The sequence below is a fragment of the Cyprinodon tularosa genome, unplaced genomic scaffold (assembly GCF_016077235.1).
Source record: "Cyprinodon tularosa strain WSP-4 unplaced genomic scaffold, ASM1607723v1 ctg719, whole genome shotgun sequence".
NCBI lineage: Eukaryota > Metazoa > Chordata > Actinopteri > Cyprinodontiformes > Cyprinodontidae > Cyprinodon > Cyprinodon tularosa.
Window position 1 is genome coordinate 188,582 of NW_024039473.1, and position 22,919 is coordinate 211,500.

Genomic DNA, 22,919 nt, shown 5'->3' on the forward strand with positions numbered 1-22,919 from the left:
CTGCTGCCACCCCAGTTGGCGGTAGGGGCGGCGAGGCTTATAAATTATGGATCATTTGAGAATTACGACCGCAAATTTCCAATGTCGGACTGCAGTGAATGCAGCACGAGATGACGCGAGAGCGACTGAGACTGATTGTTTTGAAAACCGAATGGGGCAAAGCGAGGGAGCCAGGGGTGATGGGGAGAGGAGACACAGGATGAAACAGGTAGAAACTGATTAACTATCGAGAAATGAAATCATAATGAAAGCACAATGTTGCTAGCATAGCTGTAATGCTGATTTACAGATGATAAAAATCAGGTTGCAGAACGTTATTTCTCTATCTATGATGTTAGTTAGGCCTGACGTCTCAGCCTCATAAAGACATATTTGCGGTCAACTATGACAGAAAAGAGACGATCAAGTTTGGTTGTACTCAAATCAAAACGCACAAAGGCATTGGATCTAGATAAAGTTGTGAAGCATTTTGCTGAGCAACATGGAAATCGCAGCATTCAGCTGTTATAGTCATGTTAACTTTATGTTCTGCTCTCTGGTGAGCCTTTACAGAGCTGCTACATTTTGTTTTGGCACCTGAGAAAATCTGATATTTCCTTTAATAAAACCAAAAGTGTTAAAAGTTAAAAATGTGAAACTGGTGTAAATCCTGCTTAATATGAAGCAGTGTTGTTGTTTCTTTTTTTGTATATATAGTATGAAATTATCCAGAAATGACCCGTATGAACCTACTCACAAGCAAAATGTATTTTTTATGTTGCTTCTTTTCAGATTTGTGGAGATTTTGATGTAACAAACAGAACCCGCCTTTTTGTTGATTTGTTGATACAGCAGTATGGAGGAACAACTCTGCCATATTTAAAAATAAATACAGAAATAAATAAATGCTTAATAAATAAATAAGCATACAATTCATTGCCACCAAAAATACAAACAACAAATAAATGTAAGTAGAAATTAAATTATACAGCTAGTCATAAAGGTATATAATAGTGCTGTCAAAATTATCGCGTTATTATCGCGTTAACGCGAGGCCATTTTAACGGCGATAATTTTTTTAACGTGAGATTAACGCTATGTGGTTTTATGGTACAATTTTCCAAGTACATCCCGCTGCAGCCTGCGGGAAGGCGGGGCTATTTTCCCCCAGTCTATGCATTTCTCATAGGCTTCAAGAGCGGAGCTCCTCAAGGGAAAAAGACGCTCATACACTGGGTGGCGCTAGTGCCTTTTCTTTAAGCCCCACCACCAACAAACAAGTTGAGTGTCTGGTAACTAGTAGCAACCTGAAATACGCTGAGAAAACAGATTACTGAGGTGAAATGGAATCTGCTACGGCACTCTTGCTGTCTGTGTACGCCACAGGTCGGTATCGTGTGTGTGTGTGTGTGTGGGTGGGTGTGTGTGTGTGGGTGGGTGTGTGTGTGTTCTCATTTTTGTTAAGAGGCTGAAAAGTAACTTTCTAGAGCATAGACTACCTCCATCTAGTGATGTCGGTCTATTGATTTTGATGTATTGATTGAAAATTGTTCATTATTATCTTGGTTAATTAACATCTAATGTTAACTGTACTACATTTTATAGCAGTAGGGTAAAATGCTTGTCTTTGTTCAAAAGACTGTATTAACTGTAAAGACTGTCTTTTACATCAGCCTGTTTTCAGGGCCTTTTTTTTGGCTACATATTTGTTATTTTTTGCTACATGCCTCCCCATCTTCTTGCCATATGTTTCTATGGCATAAATCAGTATCTGTGACCTGTTTTCATTTTAAAAAAAGAACATTGGCACAAACCTAGCCTGTATGTATTTTTTGTATGTCATCGAGAGTATTTAAATGATTTTCAATCAGAAAAAAAATTTGCGATTAAAATGCGATTAATAGCGAGTTAACTCAGGCATTGATGCGATTAATCGCGATTAAAAAAATTTAATCGATTGACAGCACTAGTATATAACTCTTTTAATTGGCTTCTTTATTTCTCTGCCTTTTTAATATTTACCTTATTTATTTTTTTGTCATTTATTATCTTCAACTTCATTTTTTTATTACTTATATTTTTAAGTATTTATTTAAGTGCATGTTATAATATTTTTGTCTGTTTTATTCTTCCTTTGTATTTTTTTTACCCTAGTTATTTCTTCGCCGCTATTTCTTTCTGCCTGCCCTTTTAACAGTTCTGCCTGCCATTATAATATAATTTCTAATTGTATTTATTTGTTGATTGTATTTTTGGTGGCAATTAATTGTATGCTTATTTATTTATTGAGCATTTATTTATTTCTGTATTTATTTTTAAATATGGCAGAGTTGGTCCTCCATATACAGCTCTATCTACAGCATATTTACATGCATGAAATGTCCCTTTCATGTTGCCTTAACTGCTGTATGTCACGTTACTGAGGAACAAATGGGGTAAATGTGTGTTCAGAGTAAACATTACATAGATGTCCAGTACCTTGTTCGGGTGCCTTGACCCATTTATTTCTACTGTGTAGTTCTGCTCACTTTAGTGCAGCTCAGTCCATAGATCTCTGATGGGAAACTTTATCTTTCTATAGTTTCTTCTTGTGCAAATGCTGCAAAGCTGCCTCTCTGACAGTCAATCTCACACATCTATACTCAGCACCTGTGTCTTACCTTAATACCTTTCCTGTGATAAGGCCCCCCTAGAAGTAGTGTTATCATTCTTCTATCTCCTATTAATTGAGATCTCATTGTACGATGTATTATTAATATGAACTGTTTCACATGAAACACTAGTACTGTACATACTATTCTCACCAAACTGTGATAACTGTGATTAAATTCAGTGTAAACAAATGCCATGTGTTGCCACCCCTAAAAAAATTCCTGCCCCCCTCTTGCCACCCCATAAATATTTTTCTAGATCCGCCCCTGCATTTGACGCACCACTACAAGATGAATCGACAGATTCGGCGGTATTCATTGGCGGCAAATCATTGCAGCTTGGTGGCGGTGGCGTTAGCATAGTAGCATGGACGACGAGATGATTGAAAATGAACACAACGGAGATCTAGTCCTATTGGCAGACATCCATTTAAAATGTAGGCAACGGCATGAAAAAAGTGGTTTCTACTTTTACTTTTATACTTTAAGTAAATTTACAAGCCTGTACTTTGTTACTTTTACTTGAGTAAAGAAGTTTAATCAGTACTTCCACTTTTACCAGAGTATTTTTCAACACAAGTATCTGTACTTTTACTCAAGTACGGAAAGTGAGTACTTTTGCCATCTCTATTGCTCAAACTCTTTAACCAGAATAACTTTTAAGGATCTTTTCATTGAAATCTGTTTTTGTTTTGCATTTTTAGCCCAAAGCATTTGTGATGCACACAGCTTTTCTAAATCAATCTTTAAAAATAGAATCAGGAACTTAGTTGGTGCCTCTTGGTGCATTAATATGGAAGCTATGTCCCCCTGAAGGCGGCTGCGCCTCAGAACTTCCCCACCGGTTCTTTACCTGGGAGCAAGTTATCTACTACTCTTAACTCAAACTGGGTAAAACCAGATAAAGGACTATAAAACAGGAGTAAAAATGTAACAGCATTAATTCCAGGTCAGGTCGTTACAGGACAGAGAAATTGCTTAGGGTTTGCACAGCTGTGGGCTCAAAAAACGTCCGTGAGTGTCCGGCAAAGATTGAGCCCTGAACAAAGTCATCTCCTCCTTCTTATACCTCATGAGTCTATGTGTTGCATCAGGTGGAAGCTCAGCTGTCAGTATTAGAAACTGACACGCCATCCATGCCTTGAACTTCATGCATCTTGCCTCTTTACCTCAGGATTACACATAGCTCTCCTCTATCAGTCCGGCTCCAAGATGTTCCCATATCCTGTGTATTTTTAAAGTGAAGGAAGGCCTTCTAATCTGGCTAACAGAATAAAAATGCACATGATGTATAAAGAATAAACCTAACAGTGCCCAAGAACCTGCAACGCTAAAATATTCTTTTAATACACTTTTTATCCTAAATCCTTACCTGCAGGACAGCCAGAACTTTTCCCAAATGTTTAGTTTTCCTTTTCTACCGGCAACGATTTTCATTTTTTGATATGAATAAACATGAACATATTTTCTTTGTTTTGTTTTTAGCTCTTTTCATTTTTTACTTTCTCCAGGAATGATTTATAAAAGGAAAGTGAAAGATGAGTCTTTTAAATGTCTTTTTTGTCCCTAGTGTGTGTTGTTATTTTGTAATCCAAACATGATCCGTTTGTGTGAATAAAATGTTCTTCCAGCCTGTCTGAGCTTTTCTTTGCCCTTACAGGAGTCCAGTTGAAGGATTTTCTGAAATGTGGTCAAACTTCTTGTAATCATACTTCTTTGTGTGGCTAATGGAGTCTTTAAACTCTGCAGCAGAATAATGTCTGAAGGAAATCCCTCACACCCAGCATGCTTGTAGTGACAGTGGAGAGGAAAAACTCAATTTTAACAATTCGTTTTATTTCTATAGCTCCAATTCCCATCATGTCATCTCAGGTCACTTTCCAGTTCACCAGATCATCCAGTCAGATTGATTCAAAGTTTTCTATCTAAGGAAAACCAGCTGATTGCATCGACTCATTGACTCTTCAGCAATCCCTTACACTAAGCATGCTTGTAGCGACAGTGGAGAGGAAAAACTCCCTTTGAACAGGAAGAAACCTCCAGCAGAACCAGGTTCAGTGTGAGCGGCCATCTGCTGAGGCCCACTGGGGTTCAAGGAGACAGAAGCAGACATAGAAAAAGAAGCATAGATACAAAAGGCAACTGTCAACCAGCTCCACAGGCAGACCAGAGAAAATGTATGGAGTCCCACATCGTTTTGGCAAAGTGAAACATTGAAGCAACACTAATTTTAGTGACCTCCGATCGACGTAACCGGGTGTCATTACTGCCTCTCTCTCTAAATGATGAACAAAACACTTTTAGTCGTTAAAGATTATTTATCTTGGACATCTATATAAATATATTTCAAAATATTTCACTTTTTTTTTATATTTTCTGTCTTCATGGAGGTCTGGGTGAGTTGGGTGGTTCCTGGGTGCCCACTATTGGCCAGCTGCCACGGCTTGGTCTCCCTCAGTCATGGCGAAGCCTGGCATGTGTAGAGATTAAATCAGATATTATGACTGGATTCTATAGGAAATTTAAATCAGTTCCACCACAATATTGGACAGAAAAACCAGGTACCAGTGGAGGGTTTGAAGGATAGGAATGCCAGACAGAATGAGATCAGGAACAGTCTTTGTCTTCCAGTTTGCAATGAGGTTCAGGAACTGGATCCATCTAAGAAACAGGGACCTGAGGAGGCAGAGAGGTTTTCAGCAGGACGAGGAGTTGGCTGGTTGCACCACTGTAGGAAAACACTCTTCTTATAGCCTCACTGGTGGAGTTAATTGGCTGTAGGCCCACTAGATAAACACCCCAACACAAACATCATCTATAAAGAATAGTAAAGACATCTTTTTTAGTCATACCTGGGCGTTTTAAATCGCAGCAGAAGCTGAGCTGATGGGACATAAAACTAGATAAAACTCATTTGTTCTAGATTGTTGGAAACTAAGCATAAAGTTATCAGTCTCTCTTGGGGATCCAATTGCAGACCAGGAAGCAGAGTTGTAGTTTAACACACATCTCTGCAGCTTCTCTACTGTTACCCACTCTTTACTCCATCCAGACAGTGTCTTGCCCACGACCAAAATCTAATAAATTAGCAAATATTCCCAAAGGAGTAAATCATGATAATCTAATTAAAATCAAAATAACTCCAATTGGGGAAAAAGTTAAAACAATTAAATGCGGTCTGTTTAACATAAGATCTCTTTCCTCTAAAAGTCTGCTAGTTAATGACTTGATTTGTGATAATCACATTGACTTGTTTTGCCTTACAGAAACCTGGCTGCAGCAAGAGGATTATGTGAGCATAAATGAGGCAACTCCTTCAAGCTATTTAAATTTTCACATCCCCAGAAGTTCTGGGCGAGGAGGAGGAGTAGCAACAATCTTCCAGTCTGACTTACTGATTACTCCCAAAACAGTTAATACCTACAACTCTTTGATCATTTAACCCTTAATTTCCCTGATCCAAATTTCAAGCCAAGAAAACCTCTTCTTTTTGTAACTTTGTATCGTCCACCAGGTCCTTACTCTGAATGTTTAGATGAGTTTTCAGAGTTCCTTTCTGATTTGGTATTAAATACTGACAGGGTCATCATAGTGGGAGATTTTAACATCCATGCTGACATTGAAGGCGATAGCTTAAGAGCAGCCTTTAATGCTATCTTAGACACTATTGGCTTTGTTCAAAATGTGAATAGTCCCACACATTCTCATCTTCATACTTTGGATCTTGTGCTGACATACGGCATAGAATGTGAAGAAATAACAGTATTTCCTCACAACCCTGTCCTCTCTGACCACTTTCTAATAACCTTCAGGATTACTTTAACAGAGTTCTCCTCCCCCAAAAGAAGGTTCAATTTTAGTAGATCTTTATCAGATAGTGCAGTTATAAATTTTAAAGAATCTGCTTCACTTTCTCTCTCCTCTGTGTCACTGAGCAGTGCTGCAGAGTGCAAAAGCTTAGCTTATTCCCCTTCACAGGTTGATGATTTTGTTGATGGGGTTGCTAGTTCTCTGCGTACTGCCTTAGACAACGCAGCTCCTTTGAAAATGAAAACCGTTAAAAATAGAAAGCTTGCTCCTTGGTTTAATGCAGAGCTGCGTACTTTGAAGCAAAATGCTAAGAAACTGGAGAGAAAATATTGCTCCACAGGCCTGCGGGAGTCCTTACTAGTCTGGAAAAATGGTTTACTGCTGTATAAGAGGACCCTTTGTAAAGCAAGAGCAGCATACTTCTCCTCATTAATAGAGGAGAATAAGAATAATCCTAGATTTCTTTTTAATACAGTTGCCAAACTCACCCAGAGCCATAGCTCTGTTGAACCGTCCATTCCACCTGCTCTTAGCAGCAATGATTTTATGGGATTCTTTATAAATAAGATTGATCTTATTAAAAATAAGATCATAAGCACTCCTCTATCCGTGATTGTACCTGAGGTAGTCATGGAATCTGAACCGGGTTTAGACTGCTGTGATCCAGTTGAACTCTCTGAATTAGCAAAATTATTGTCTTCATCTAAGCCTTCAACTTGTATGTTAGATCCAGTTCCAACCAGGTTATTTAAGGAGGTATTCCCTTTGATCTCCTCCTCCATTTTAGATGTGATTAATCTATCTCTGTTACAGGGATATGTACCTAAAGCTTTTAAGGTTGCTGTAATTAAACCTCTGCTTAAGAAACCGTCTCTTGACCCAGATGACTTGGTCAATTATAGACCTATATCCAATCTTCCTTTCTTATCCAAAATTCTTGAGAAAGTAGTTGCCAAACAAGTTTGCGGTCACTTCCACCATAATGAACTTTTTGAAGAGTTTCAGTCTGGCTTTAGAGCTCATCATAGCACTGAAACAGCTCTGGTGAAAGTCACTAATGATATTCTCATGGCCTCAGATAATGGACTTGTATCTGTGCTCGTCCTGTTGGATCTCAGTGCTGCATTTGATCCAGTTGATCAGAATATTCTTTTAGAAAGACTTGAATATTTTGTTGGAATTAAAGGAACAGCACTAGACTGGTTTAAATCTTATCTATCTGATCGAATTCAGTTTGTTCATGTTAATGATAGATCTTCAACACGCTCAAAGGTTACCTGTGGAGTACCACAGGGATCAGTGCTAGGACCAATTCTCTTTACTTTATACATGCTCCCAATCGGTAGAGTTATTAGACAGCATGGGATTAATTTCCACTGTTATGCTGATGATACCCAGCTATATCTGTCTATAAATCCAGATGAAGCTAACCCATTACATAGATTACAGGCATGTCTTGAAGACATAAAAACCTGGATGACTCTTAACTTTCTGCTTCTGAATGCAGACAAAACAGAAGTTATAGTCTTTGGACCAGAGTCTCTGAAAAAGAAGCTGATTAGTCAGTCACTTCATTTGGATGGGATTAAACTGATTTCAGATAATAAAGTAAAAAATGTTGGTGTTATTTTTGATCAGGACCTGTCATTTAAATCCCATATCAAAGAGGTTTCTAGAATTTCCTTCTTTCATCTGAGGAACATTGCAAAAATTAGAAATCTCCTGTCCAGGGGTGATGCTGAGAAACTAGTCCATGCATTTGTTACTTCAAGGCTGGACTATTGTAATTCTTTACTATCAGGAAGTCCACAAACTGTAGTTAAAAGCCTTCAGCTGATCCAAAATGCTGCAGCCAGAGTTCTGATGAAAATGAAAAAGAGAGATCATATCTCTCCTATCCTGGCTTCTCTTCATTGGCTTCCTGTTAAATCCAGAATAGAATTTAAAATCCTCCTTCTCACATATAAAGCCTTAAATGGCCAAGCTCCATCTGATATCAGAGATCTGATTGTTCCTGATGTTCCTAACAGAGCACTTCGCTCTCAATCTGCAGGTTTACTAGTGGTTCCTAGAATTTCTAAAAGTAGAATGGGAGGCAGATCTTTTAGTTCTCAGGCTCCTCTCCTGTGGAACCAACTACCAGTTTTAGTCCGTGAGGCAGACACCCTGTCTACTTTTAAGGCTAGGCTTAAAACTTTCCTTTTTGATAAAGCTTATAGTTAGAGTGGCTCAGGTTATCCTGAGCTATCTCTATAGTTCTGCTGCTATAGGCTTAGACTGCTGGAGGACATAGGGACCCCCATTTCATCATTCTGCTTCATTCTTTCTCTGTTCTCCTATTCTGCAGAATCTGTTAGTTCAATCTCTAACCTTCTGCTCTCTCTGCTTTTCCTCAGAGTAGCTTTGCCTCGTCTGTTCCTGTTTGGCTGTGACGTCATCCTGGAAAAAAACATCAGCTGTGCTGCTTCTATCAACACCCTTGTTAATAGATGTTGGAGATCGGCCTGTCTTCAGGTGTGGTCCTGTTTCTCTGACCTTGACTGAGTGGATGTGCTCTCTTCGTCCTCTGGCATGGGAGCTGGCTCGGAGCTCGTCTGCCTGGCTGTGTGTTTCCTGGACGGGGCCGCCTTTTACAGCTGCTTTTTGTATCTCTGCTTCTGTCTCCTTGAACCCCAGTCGGCCTCGGCAGATGGCCGCTCACACTGAGCCTGGTTCTGCTGGAGGTTTCTTCCTGTTAAAAGGGAGTTTTTCCTCTCCACTGTCGCTACAAGCATGCTTAGTGTGGGGGATTGTATTTGAGTCAATGAGTCAATGCAATCAACTGGTTTTCCTTAGATAGAAAACTTTGTATCAATTTGACTGTATGATCTGGTTGAACTGTAAAGTGCCTTGAGATGACATGTGTTGTGAATTTGGCGCTATATAAATAAACTGAATTGAATTGAATTATTTAAGAACAATTTTCATTTTATTCCCCTTCTTTTTCTCTAAATCAGTAAAATTTTCTGTCATTAAGAAAAGAGAAATAAAATGTCTTAATAAAATCTGCCAACCATTTTTATCAGTCACACGTTATTTGGTTTGTACGGAAGAGGATTAGGGCCACTGAAAAAAAAAAAAGTTAACTGATTTTTAAATGTTATTTCAGTTTAATATGGGAAAAGAAGTCAGAATTCTGACTTTTTTCTCATACTATACTGAAATAAAATTAAAAAAAAAATCAGTTAACTTTTTTTTTTTCAGTGGCCCTAATCCTCTTCCGTAGGTTTGAGCGTTTTTTCCTTAAAATGCAAAATAATAATTCAACTTGGAAAAGATCCTTTTACTATAAGGGAGGAAACGGGTCCAAATGGCTTCAACTGTGATTGACAGGCTGTGATCCTCCTATTGCTTCTCAGTGCCTCTATCCCCCCCCCTTTACTCTCCCCTCCTCCTGTCTCCTCTCCCTTCCTCTCCTCTTCTCCCTTCTATTGCCTCCTCTCCCTTCCTCCTGTCTCCTCTTCTCTCCTGTGAAGCCTGAATGATGGATCCGAAGTGGGACCTGCTGCTCCTCCTGCTCTGCTCCAACTCTCTTCGTTGTTCAGCCATGGAATCGGGTAAGACTTTGCAAACACACCGGGAACTTGGATCACTGGAGAGAAACAAAAAACTAGATGAGAGATTCCAACTTCCATGCAAGGAGAGTTGTTGTTGCAGACAGCAGAGAGAATACTGTTTGTTTTCCCTGTTTTGTTTTTTTCATTCATGATGGAGGTAAATTATATTTTTTTGAAATCTCTCTTTGGTCGATTCCTTCGTTTGTCAGTCATTTGCTAGTTTGGATACTTTTAAGGTTAGAAAGCAGATTGAAAAGCTGACATCAAGTGGATATGCTGTAAGAAAAAAGATATTCAATACAGTTTGGTTCATTAATAAGCGTCTCAATTTACACATTTCTCCTCTTACTGCCTGATTACTGTGATTTCCCTCCTTTTCCCAATCTGCCTTCTCTCTATGGCCGCACTCAGACCCAGTCATGCAAAGATAAAACTGTTTAACTGTTTTAGGATATTTACAAGTACCTTTAGTTACATCTTTCATTTTATTTTTTATTTTTGTGGTTTTGTTTTTCCAGAAATGCTGTTTGTGAAAACGCAAAGCTGAGGTTCCTATAGAGAGCCAAGCATCTATTACTGTTATAACTTGTCTCTCTGTCACGCCTGCGTCCACCCCTTCAGTGCCAACAGCAGTTTTAGCCTAGAGATGTGCCTCAAACCCAGGGATAAACCTGCTGCAGCCATGTCTGCGGGTGTTAAAGGTATAGAGGATAATCTTTTTCCAGGTGGATCATCTCAATAAGAGGTCTTCCTAACTGTCATTCTGGTGATATGTTTACGTAAGGCCGTCCTACGTACTCGTCCCGTTGGCCATCTTTTCCTGCGCTCTTTCAGGCGTATATCTGTGGTGAGCTACGGTTTCAGACAGTCATTGAAGCTCACCTTTCTCACTGCCGTTCTTTAAAAATGGCCGAAGGTTGGGAGAGAAAAAGTGTCTACAAAGTTTATGAGAAGAAAAGGAAGGCCTCAGAGGAGGCAGATATATCCCAGAATGCTTTGCACAGAGCTCTCCTCACAAAGTATCATGGGATTTACTGTCGCCATAGGCTGTCATTGACCGACAGCGTTGAATAATAGCAAAGATGGCGCAGGCACAGCGCATTTGAGCAATGGGGAAGTGATCATCTGTCTGAACGGTCAGTTAACTGAGATATTCCCTGCTCTACACTCACCGGCCACTTTATTAGGTACCCCATGCTAGTAACGGGTTGGACCCCCTTTTGCCTTCAGAACTGCCTCAATTCTTGGTGGCATAGATTCAACAAGGTGCTGGAAGCATTCCTCAGGGAGTTTGGTCCATATTGACATGATGGCATCACACAGTTGCCGCAGATTTGTCAGCTGCACATCCATGATGCGAATCTCCCGTTCCACCACATCCCAAAGATGCTCTATTGGATTGAGATCTGGTGACTGTGGAGGCCATTTGAGTACAGTGAACTCATTGTCATGTTCAAGAAACCAGTCTGAGATGATTCCAGCTTTATGACATGGCGCATTATCCTGCTGAAAGTAGCCATCAGAAGTTGGGTACATTGTGGTCATAAAGGGATGGACATGGTCAGCAACAATACTCAGGTAGGCTGTGGCGTTGCAACGATGCTCAATTGGTACCAAGGGGCCCAAAGAGTGCCAAGAAAATATTCCCCACACCATGACACCACCACCGCCAGCCTGAACCGTTGATACAAGGCAGGATGGATCCATGCTTTCATGTTGTAGACGCCAAATTCTGACCCTACCATCCGAATGTCGCAGCAGAAATCCAGACTCATCAGACCAGGCAACGTTTTTCCAATCTTCTATTGTCCAATTTCCATGAGCTTGTGCAAATTGTAGCCTCAGTTTCCTGTTCTTAGCTGAAAGGAGTGGCACCCGGTGTGGTCTTCTGCTGCTGTAGCCCATCTGCCTCAAAGTTCCACGTACTGTGCGTTCAGAGATGCTCTTCTGCCCACCTTGGTTGTAACGGGTGGTTATTTGAGTCACTGTTGCCCTTCTATCAGCTCCAACCAGTCTGGCCATTCTCCTCTGACCTCTGGCATCAACAAGGCATTTCCGCCCACAGAACTGCCGCTCACTGGATGTTTTTTCTTTTTCGGACCATTCTCTGTAAACCCTAGAGATGGTTGTGCGTGAAAATCCCAGTAGATCAGCAGTTTCTGAAATACTCAGACCAGCCCTTCTGGCACCAACAATCATGCCACGTTCAAAGTCACTCAAATCACCTTTCTTCCCCATACTGATGCTCGCTTTGAACTGCAGGAGATTGTCTTGACCATGTCTACATGCCTAAATGCACTGAGTTGCCGCCATGTGATTGGCTGCGAGCAGTTGGACAGGTGTACCTAATAAAGTGGCCGGTGAGTGTATATAGCAATGAAGGGATTTAGGGGTTAGAGCGGACGTTTGGACACAGTAAACTTGGATGAGCTTTGAGAACAGCAGCTTTTAAACAGAGCGTTCACGAGGCATTCCCTCTTGGGAGCGGGTAGAGGGTTGTTCATGTGCGTTTTATTTGTTTTAAGTTGAAAGGGCAGGTCTTGAATTTTTTTTTTTTTTTTTGCAAAAATCTTCCACGATACCTTTAAATATTCATCCTATCATTGGCAGAAAACCAATTACTCTGAATTAGCAGGATAAAGGCAGTGCTGCCATTATGACTCCGGAGTTCTCTAATTATTTATTATTATTATGTGACCAGAGGTGTCAGAAGTATTAATGTTTATTACTCCAGTGGTATAAATACTACAGTTTAAAACCCTTGTGTAGAAGTTAGAGGATCAACTTAAGCTTTTAACTCCAGTAAAAGTGTAACACTACCATTTTTAAAACTATTTAAAATAAAAAAAGTAAAAGTAAAGCAGGAAAAATATTAAGGCCAGAAGCTTTTCTGCTCTACCTTATTAAAGGGACATTTTTCTACAGTTCTGGATGAAAACTTCCTTAGACTTTATTTTCTTAGTTTTAGAACTAATGGTAACAGAGTCACATTTAACTTTTCAGCACTGAGTCCAACCACAAAAAAATGAATTGTCTGGATGTAACTAATGATTTTTGATGGTTTTCATTTTTAAATACCAACAGGCTATAATGAAAATGAGCTTAAATTAAATAAAACTAATTAGTCTATTTTTTAAATGTAAGGAGTAGAAGTGAAAAAGTTGTTTAAAAGAATAACTCCAGTAAAGTATAGATAGCCAAAATTTCTACTTAAGGGAACAAAGTATTTGTACTTTTTTACTTAACACATCTGTATGTGACTGATTAAAAATGAATAAAAACAATTATCTTCAGCTTATTCTTGGTAAATTTCCAACTAAAAGGTTTTTAAATGCCCCTGCTGGGATGGCTACAGCAGAAATCACAATGCTTTTTGCTTTAGTAAATGAAAATCAACAGTTCAAACTAGAATAAATACAATAAAACCACAGAGGAAATACATTTTATTTCAAGCAATGGTGAGACTTCCAGCAAATGACACAAAGCATACCAGTGCGGTTACCCAGGCAACGGTCTCCCAGCTTGTATGGGCTGCTTAGCCAGCGGGCTGGTCACCTTCCCATGCTGTTGCCTCGTATATTCATCAGGCCTTCTCCTCAGGAGGAGAGCTGTTCTGAACCCATGTTCTTGCAGCACTCGCCGGACCGCCTGAAGCAGGTCGGATGTGTTCATCCTGCTTTTCGTTCCCTCTATAAAACCTTAGCTTTCTGTTTGAATATTTCCATTTCCTATTTTTTAAACCAGTGCACTAACCATTCCATACCAAAGAATATGGTTTTGAAACGCACCTCCATTCTTGAATAAAACCTGAGTAGAGTTTTGAATTGTGCTACAGGAAAAAGGTTTTGCACACTGCCTTCATTTTTTCATGCTATTTAATGGCTTGACTGGCATGCTTTCTGTTGATGGCAAAAGTACTCACTTTCCGTACTTGAGTAAAAGTACAGATACTTGTGTTAAAAAATACTCTGGTAAAAGTGGAAGTACTGATTAAACTTCTTTACTCAAGTAAAAGTAACAAAGTACAGGCTTGTAAATTTACTTAAAGTATAAAAGTAAAAGTAGAAACCACTTTTTTCATGCCGTTGCCTACATTTTAAATGGATGTCTGCCAATAGGACTAGATCTCCGTTGTGTTCATTTTCAATCATCTCGTCGTCCATGCTACTATGCTAACGCCACCGCCACCAAGCTGCAATGATTTGCCGCCAATGAATACCGCCGAATCTGTCGATTCATCTTGTAGTGGTGCGTCAAATGCAACGTAGATTCCCATCCAATTAGATTGAATTTGGTATTGATGACGGGAAAAATAATAACGGTAACTCCATTGAAATGATTCAAAACTAAAGTAACGAGACAATTTTTAAAATGTAAGGAGTAGAAAGTACAGATATTTGTGTAAAAATGTAAGGAGTAGAAGTAAAAAGTCGCCATAAAAATAAGTAGTAAAGTAAAAATATCAGAAAAATCTACTTGAGTACAGTAACGAAGTATTTGTACTTTGTTACTTCCCATCTCTGGTAGTTACCATGATTATGAATTATTTCTCTCTGGTCATACATTTGTTAAGCAAACAGTACAAAACAGTGACTACTTTCCCCACCTCATGTGACCCTTCTGTATAACATTTAAAATAGCTAATTCCAGAGGTAAAAGCTTTTTTCAAATGTTGTTTATAATCGTACGTGAATCTTCCTGTTGGCGAGGGTTTTGCAGAAACATAGTAAAACGCCTCTCTTACATTTCTCTCACTGTCCCTTTTTCTACTCTACCTGGGATTGGATTGTCTCTGTTGTCCATCATTATGGTGTCAAACCTTTTTCACTGCGATAATAAGATCGGTGTCAGGTCTGGGAAAAAAGTTGTGTGCAATTTTACCAGAAGATTATGAATTCTAATAACTAGAACAGGAATTTATAGTTAATTAATCGATCATTCAAATAGAGGGTAAAGCCACTTAATGATTATTAGTTGAATGATTATAAGTGTAGTTTGCTTACTCACCAGGGTTCATAGCCTTTTACTTAAATGCTGGACTCCTGGACTGGCTGTTTAAAGGAAAAGTCCGAATAATCATTGGATCATTATTTATACCTAAAACTAATGCGGTGATTTGATAAATTAAGTTTTAATCAGTAAAAAAATTATATTTTTCATTGTGATCACTGAGTCTGGGAGCGGCCATTTTTGCCCAAATATAGTAGCCCCTCCCTCCTGCCATCTTCCAGCAGTGATGTCACGGTGCGGTAAGCCTAGCGCCATTCTCCCCGCTTTCCAAGCTAAATCAATGGGAACTACTAGACACATCTGCAATCAACAACAATTATTGAAGATTTCCAGAGGACTTCACCATTGAAATTCACCAGAGCTATAGTGAAACTGACAATGCCCACGTGCATGGCAGCTGGATGCTGGAATACATCGGGTAAAAGTGAAAAAAAGAGTTATTCCACCTTTCTGATTCCTGATCCTCCACGGACGGGTTGGTCGTTGGATCGCCAACTTGAAGAGGGAGGATTTGCCATCGAACTTCTGGCCAGAGAAAAAACCCGTAATATGTAGCCAACATTTGGAAGAAGAATGTTTTCAAGATGACTTGGATAATAGCGCGTTGTGACAAACACCAGATACAGCACTGGGACTTGATCAACAGCCGATACCGCACCGTGACGTCACTAACCAGTAGGTGGCAGTAGTGTTCTTTGACAAACATGGATGCCTCCAGTAAAGCACATTCACATGAAAATTACTCTGAATTAAAAACACTGATCATTTATTGAACAGGATGGAATCATTTCAGATTTAAAGAACTTTCAGACGTTTGGATTCTGAATATGAGCGACTTTTCTTTTAAAATCCAGTTGCCTTCATCTTTTTAGTGATTTAGACTATGGCTATTAGCAGAGTTATTAATCACCAACCACAGAAATTGTCTATGTTCACTCAAATGTTAACCAAAAGGAGGATGGAGCTGACCTGAGCAACAAATCTTTCACTGCATAAAATAACCACAAACGACCGCGTTTTCTATATAATAACTATGCAAACATTAAACACTGATGAAGATAAGCACAAGTTAATAAAAACAAATAAAAAAGCCGAAAAGGTGAAGTGACTTGCCCAAGCACACAATGACACTGAAAGGCTTCAGGTTGCAGGGCAAACTCCCATCAGATGCCACTGTTGCCCACAGGATATCCGGTTCCAGTGCAGGCCAGCTAGAACAAAAGAGTTAGAGGACTCACAACATGGCTGCTTTCATTGCACAGTCCGGTGTCCAGCGCAGCATCCAGCCGGCCGCCTATTTGTCCTCCTTTATGGGGTATGAGATTTTTTTTTCTATTTTTGCTGGGCTGCAGCTCAATATCCAATCATAGAATGTTAAAAAAAATGCAGCGACTATCTGGTCCAACAGATGATTAATATCTGCTTTTCATTGGTTAAAAAAGCAAACAAGGATCAGAGTGCAGCTAAGTTATACATTGACAGAAATTTAGCATCATGCCAAAATGCAAGACCTGGTTTAACTCTGAGCAGACAAAAGAGCGTGAATTTGAAACGAAAAGTAGTCGAGACTCATTCCATGGCTTCTGAACACTTTGTCAATGCGATGTGGACGTAAGCAGTTAAGGGAAAACTGCAATTGAACGGCATGCAAGTACGGATTAGCATAAAAGTAATGAACATGGGGCAGGTACTTCATCAAGTAGGGCTTTTTTTATTCAGTTATGTCACACCTGGATGCCTAAATAACTTCTGCCAGGCTGCGCAAGGTGAACCATACTGTAGAACATCAGCAATCCTACAGAGGTGCAGGTTTTGGTTATTTATAAGATTTTCACGATTCTGATTCCCTTATCGATTCTGTGAAAGTATTCGATTCCTTATCGATTCTCTTATCGATTCTCTTATCGATTCTCTTATTGTCATGAACCGAGGACAGATGGACCCAGTATTCAAGGAGAGGCAGTCAGTAGGAAAGTTCAAAATGTTTATGAAATAAACAAACCAAACAAAAGCGGAGCTGCGGCTCGCGGACACTGCAAGCGGGGGGGCGGGGCACCGCCCAATCTCAGACACTCTAGGGAGGAAACACAGGTAAGTGACCACGATCAACTGATAGAAGATTATCTTTGTTGGTAACTTACCTGGTTTAACAGTCCAGACCACGAGTGTCCCCAGTGCTGCAGTCCCAGAGGTCATGCTGGAAGCTGATCCTGGTCAGGGATCCAGAACAGACAGGAACAGGCAGAAACAGGCAGGATCCAGATCAGGCAGGATCCAGGCTTCCAGGCATCCACAGGCTTCCAGGAGGGTTCAGAGTCTGACTGGGACCAGAAGCATGACCAGGTGGTCACGCACAGGAGCAGACAGGATCAGGTGCAGACAGGCAGGCTCAGTGGAAGAGGGTAGCCGAGACAGGACGTGGAACCGGAACTTGAAGCAGGACTTTAAACTGGTCTCCTCCCTGGAGCCAGGCTTACTTTGATAAAAGCTGAACCTCCCCCCATAATGAGCCAAAAACCCAGAGGACTCCCCGGGGGAGGAACAGTGGACGATCAGGAGACGAGACAAACTAAAACCCTCTTTCCACTGGCAGCTAGGATCCAGGACATGAACCATCAAATCAAAGTGAACAGACAGACTAACAAAAAGACAAGCAATGATCTGGCACTGAATGCTCAGGCTGAACTGAATATAAACCAGAGGAAACAGGTGAGAGGAATAAATTATAATGAGGCAGGGAGGGAAAACGACAGGTGAAAGGGATTACTAATTAAGGGAGAGCAAACAGGCCAGATCACGACACTTATCGATTCTCTGAAACAATGAACTTGGTAACGGTGACATTCGTCTAACTTCTTAGGACGTTCTATCTCTGCCTGCCTCAGTGAAAACAGAAGGCAGTGAATGGGAGCTGCTAGCCTCTAAGCCAGCCAGGCTACCCGTCTCTCTTCACTTTCATCTAAATCTAACGGAGGACGCATCCGTTTAATGAAAAAGTATTACTGTACAATTTCGGGGAAAAAACTCATCTCCCTCTGATTTAAATAAACGAGCGTCACCTTTCTCTCACTCCCTGAACTGTGAAGCAACTTGGTAGCATGTCTAATACCCCAAAGAGAGGAAGGAAACTGGTTTATTTCCAGAAATGGCATCTGATTTACTAGGAACCAGTGATATAAAACTAGCTACTTCCCACCAGAGTTTCCTTCCATGCTGGTCATAACTTTAGCTTCTGTCTGGAAGCATCAAAAACCTTTATGCCATGTTGCGCAGGTGTTGGATGTAATTCCTCCCGCGGATGTTATTGCCACTTTACAACCAAACTTTCGATCGGTTTACACGATGAGACACCATTTTTGTTTTGCTTGTCTAAACAGAAATAACAGAAATAAATCGCTCGCCTGGTAACATCCACAACCATCCCTACTGTAAGAGCTCTACACTAGTCTGTGTTTATGGCATAGCAGAGCATTTGAATGTTAAATGCGTCACTAATGTGAGAAGAAAGCTTGTACTAACTTATACTGCTGCCCTTTTCCACTCAATAATGCTCCAGTGACATCATCCACTGCAGTGAGTCAACCAGGTTAGATTTGATGGTTTGTATTTAGCTATTTCCCATCAACAGGGGCTCCCAGGCTTTTGGACATTCCTAGAGGTTAGTCCAGAAAGATTTAGTTGTTGCCAAGGGAAACAGAGCCAATAAACCCTGTACTGGTCATAAATTTGGTCATTATTTGGCCTGTGGCCCTGAGCCAGTAGATTGTTGAAACTGGGATGTAGAAGCTGAATCTCACCACCCTTCTCTTCTGGTCTACCTCATAGAGGAGCAACCAGCTGCTTCTCATCTTTTCTCTACTATTAGCATTCAGCTGCATTCATTAACCTAAAAGAGTTTACAGTTTCTAAGTCTGTTTTTTCATAAAAATATTTTTTCTTACAAAAAATCTGAAAAGGATTAGGGTTAGGGTCAGATTTTATAACAAGTTGCCAGGCTTAATAAGAATGAACAAAAATTAGATTATCCAAAGTACAACATTTACTAATATTGACTTCATGCAGGTGTTTTGCATGAATTTATGTTGAAATTGAGTTGGTTCCTCCTTTTTTTTCACGTCACACATTGTTAAGGTTTCAGTGAGATGTTCAGCACGAATGTGAGGTGGGTTTTTTGGTAACTGGTCTCTACCTCCACGGCTCTGGGTTTTTTGGTAACTGGTCTCTACCTCCACGGCTCCGGGGTTTTTTGGTAACTGGTCTCTACCTCCACGGCTCCGGGGTTTTTTGGTAACTGGTCTCTATCTCCACGGCTCTGGGTTTTTTGGTAACTGGTCTCTATCTCCACGGCTCTGGGGTTTTTGGTAACTGGTCTCTATCTCCACGGCTCTGGGGTTTTTGGTAACTGGTCTCTATCTCCACGGCTCCGGGGTTTTTGGTAACTGGTCTCTACCTCCACGGCTCCGGGGTTTTTTGGTAACTGGTCTCTATCTCCACGGCTCCGGGTTTTTTTGGTAACTGGTCTCTACCTCCACGGCTCCGGGGTTTTTTGGTAACTGGTCTCTATCTCCACGGCTCTGGGGTTTTTTGGTAACTGGTCTCTATCTCCACGGCTCTGGGGTTTTTGGTAACTGGTCTCTACCTCCACGGCTCTGGGTTTTTTGGTAACTGGTCTCTATCTCCACGGCTCTGGGGTTTTTTGGTAACTGGTCTCTATCTCCACGGCTCTGGGTTTTTTGGTAACTGGTCTCTACCTCCACGGCTCTGGGGTTTTTTGTTAACTGGTCTCTACCTCCACGGCTCTGGGGTTTTTGGTAACTGGTCTCTACCTCCACGGCTCTGGGGTTTTTGGTAGGTTTTTTGGTAACTGGTCTATACTTCCATGGCTCCGGGGTTTTTTGGTAACTGGTCTCTACCTCCATGGCTCCGGGGTTTTTTGGTAACTGGTCTCTACCTCCACGGCTCCGGGTTTTTTTGGTAACTGGTCTCTACCTCCACGGCTCCGAGGTTTTTTGGTAACTGGTCTCTACATCCACGGCTCTGGGGTTTTTTGGTAACTGGTCTCTACCTCCACGGCTCGGGGTTTTTTGGTAACTAGTCTCTACCTCCACGGCTCCGGGGTTTTTTGGTAACTGGTCTCTATCTCCACGGCTCCGGGGTTTTTGGTAACTGGTCTCTATCTCCACGGCTCTGGATTTTTTGGTAACTGGTCTCTACCTCCACGGCTCTGGGGTTTTTTGGTAACTGGTCTCTACATCCACGGCTCGGGGTTTTTTGGTAACTGGTCTCTACCTCCACGGCTCACGGGTTTTTTGGTAACTGGTCTCTACATCCACGGCTCGGGTTTTTTTGGTAACTGGTCTCTACCTCCACGGCTCCGGGGTTTTTTGGTAACTGGTCTCTACCTCCACGGCTCTGGGTTTTTTGGTAACTAATCTCTACCTCCATGGCTCTGGGGTTTTTTGGTAACTGGTCTCTACCTCCACGGCTCTGGGGTTTTTTGGTAACTGGTCTCTATCTCCACGGCTCTGGGCATTTTTGGTAACTGGTCTCTACCTCCAAGGCTCTGGGGTTTTTTGGTAACTGGTCTCTACCTCAACGGCTCTGGGTTTTTTTTGGTAACTGGTCTCTACCTCCAAGGCTCTGGGGTTTTTTGGTAACTGGTCTCTATCTCCATGGCTCGGGGTTTTTTGGTAACTGGTCTCTACCTCCATGGCTCCGGGGTTTTTTGGTAACTGGTCTCTACCTCCACGGCTAGGGTTTTTTGGTAACTGGTCTCTACCTCCACGGCTCCGGGGTTTTTTGGTAACTGGTCTCTACATCCACGGCTCGGGGTTTTTTGGTAACTGGTCTCTACCTCCACGGCTCGGGGTTTTTTGGTAACTGGTCTCTACCTCCACGGCTCCGGGGTTTTTTGGTAACTGGTCTCTACCTCCACGGCTCCGGGGTTTTTTGGTAACTGGTCTCTATCTCCACGGCTCTGGGGTTTTTTGGTAACTGGTCTCTATCTCCACGGCTCTGGGGTTTTTTGGTAACTGGTCTCTATCTCCACGGCTCTGGGGTTTTTGGTAACTGGTCTCTATCTCCACGGCTCTGGATTTTTTGGTAACTGGTCTCTACCTCCACGGCTCCGGGGTTTTTTGGTAACTGGTCTCTACATCCACGGCTCGGGTTTTTTGGTAACTGGTCTCTACCTCCACGGCTCCGGGGTTTTTTTGGTAACTGGTCTCTACATCCACGGCTCGGGGTTTTTTGGTAACTGGTCTCTACCTCCACGGCTCCGGGGTTTTTTGGTAACTGGTCTCTACCTCCACGGCTCTGGGTTTTTTGGTAACTGGTCTCTACCTCCACGGCTCTGGGGTTTTTTGGTAACTGGTCTCTACCTCCACGGCTCTGGGGTTTTTTGGTAACTGGTCTCTATCTCCACGGCTCTGGGGTTTTTTGGTAACTGGTCTCTACCTCCAAGGCTCTGGGGTTTTTTGGTAACTGGTCTCTACCTCAACGGCTCTGGGTTTTTTTTGGTAACTGGTCTCTACCTCCAAGGCTCTGGGGTTTTTTTGGTAACTGGTCTCTACCTCCACGGCTCCGGGGTTTTTTGGTAACTGGTCTCTACATCCACGGCTCTGGGTTTTTTGGTAACTGGTCTCTACCTCCACGGCTCCGGGGTTTTTTGGTAACTGGTCTCTACCTCCACGGCTCTGGGTTTTTTGGTAACTGGTCTCTACCTCCATGGCTCTGGGGTTTTTTGGTAACTGGTCTCTACCTCCACGGCTCTGGGGTTTTTTGGTAACTGGTCTCTATCTCCACGGCTCTGGGGTTTTTTGGTAACTGGTCTCTACCTCCAAGGCTCTGGGGTTTTTTGGTAACTGGTCTCTACCTCAACGGCTCTGGGGTTTTTTTGGTAATTGGTCTCTACCTCCAAGGCTCTGGGGTTTTTTGGTAACTGGTCTCTATCTCCATGGCTCGGGGTTTTTTGGTAACTGGTCTCTACCTCCACGGCTCCGGGGTTTTTTGGTAACTGGTCTCTATCTCCACGGCTCCGGGGTTTTTGGTAACTGGTCTCTACCTCCACGGCTCTGGGGTTTTTTGGTAACTGGTCTCTACCTCCACGGCTCTGGGGTTTTTTGGTAACTGGTCTCTACCTCCACGGCTCTGGGTTTTTTGGTAACTGGTCTCTATCTCCACGGCTCTGGGGTTTTTTGGTAACTGGTCTCTACCTCCACGGCTCTGGGGTTTTTTGGTAACTGGTCTCTACCTCCACGGCTCTGGATTTTTTGGTAACTGGTCTCTACCTCCACGGCTCTGGGGTTTTTTGGTAACTGGTCTCTACCTCCACGGCTCTGGGGTTTTTTGGTAACTGGTCTCTACCTCCACGGCTCGGGGTTTTTTGGTAACTGGTCTCTACCTCCACGGCTCCGGGGTTTTTTGGTAACTGGTCTCTACCTCCACGGCTCCGGGGTTTTTTGGTAACTGGTCTCTACCTCCACGGCTCGGGGTTTTTTGGTAACTGGTCTCTACCTCCACGGCTCCGGGGTTTTTTGGTAACTGATCTCTACATCCACGGCTCTGGGTTTTTTGGTAACTGGTCTCTACCTCCACGGCTCCGGGGTTTTTTGGTAACTGGTCTCTACATCCACGGCTCTGGGTTTTTTGGTAACTGGTCTCTACCTCCACGGCTCCGGGGTTTTTTGGTAACTGGTCTCTACATCCACGGCTCTGGGTTTTTTGGTAACTGGTCTCTACATCCACGGCTCCGGGGTTTTTTGGTAACTGGTCTCTATCTCCACGGCTCCGGGGTTTTTTGGTAACTGGTCTCTACCTCCACGGCTCCGGGGTTTTTTGGTAACTGGTCTCTACCTCCACGGCTCGGGGTTTT

At 41.9% G+C, this 22,919-nt stretch overlaps 1 protein-coding gene across 2 annotated transcripts in view; it reads left to right on the forward strand.

The window, feature by feature from the left end:
- Window positions 1–9,911: 9,911 nt before the first annotated feature.
- Window positions 9,912–22,919, forward strand: part of ldlrad2 (low density lipoprotein receptor class A domain containing 2) — a 37,036-nt gene continuing 24,028 nt past the window's right edge. For both annotated transcript variants that reach the window (XM_038269059.1, XM_038269060.1), the window contains exon 1: window positions 9,912–10,036. In XM_038269059.1, the coding sequence (XP_038124987.1) occupies window positions 9,961–10,036 (76 nt within the window). In that variant the 5' untranslated portion in view covers window positions 9,912–9,960. The remainder of the gene's footprint in view (window positions 10,037–22,919) is intronic.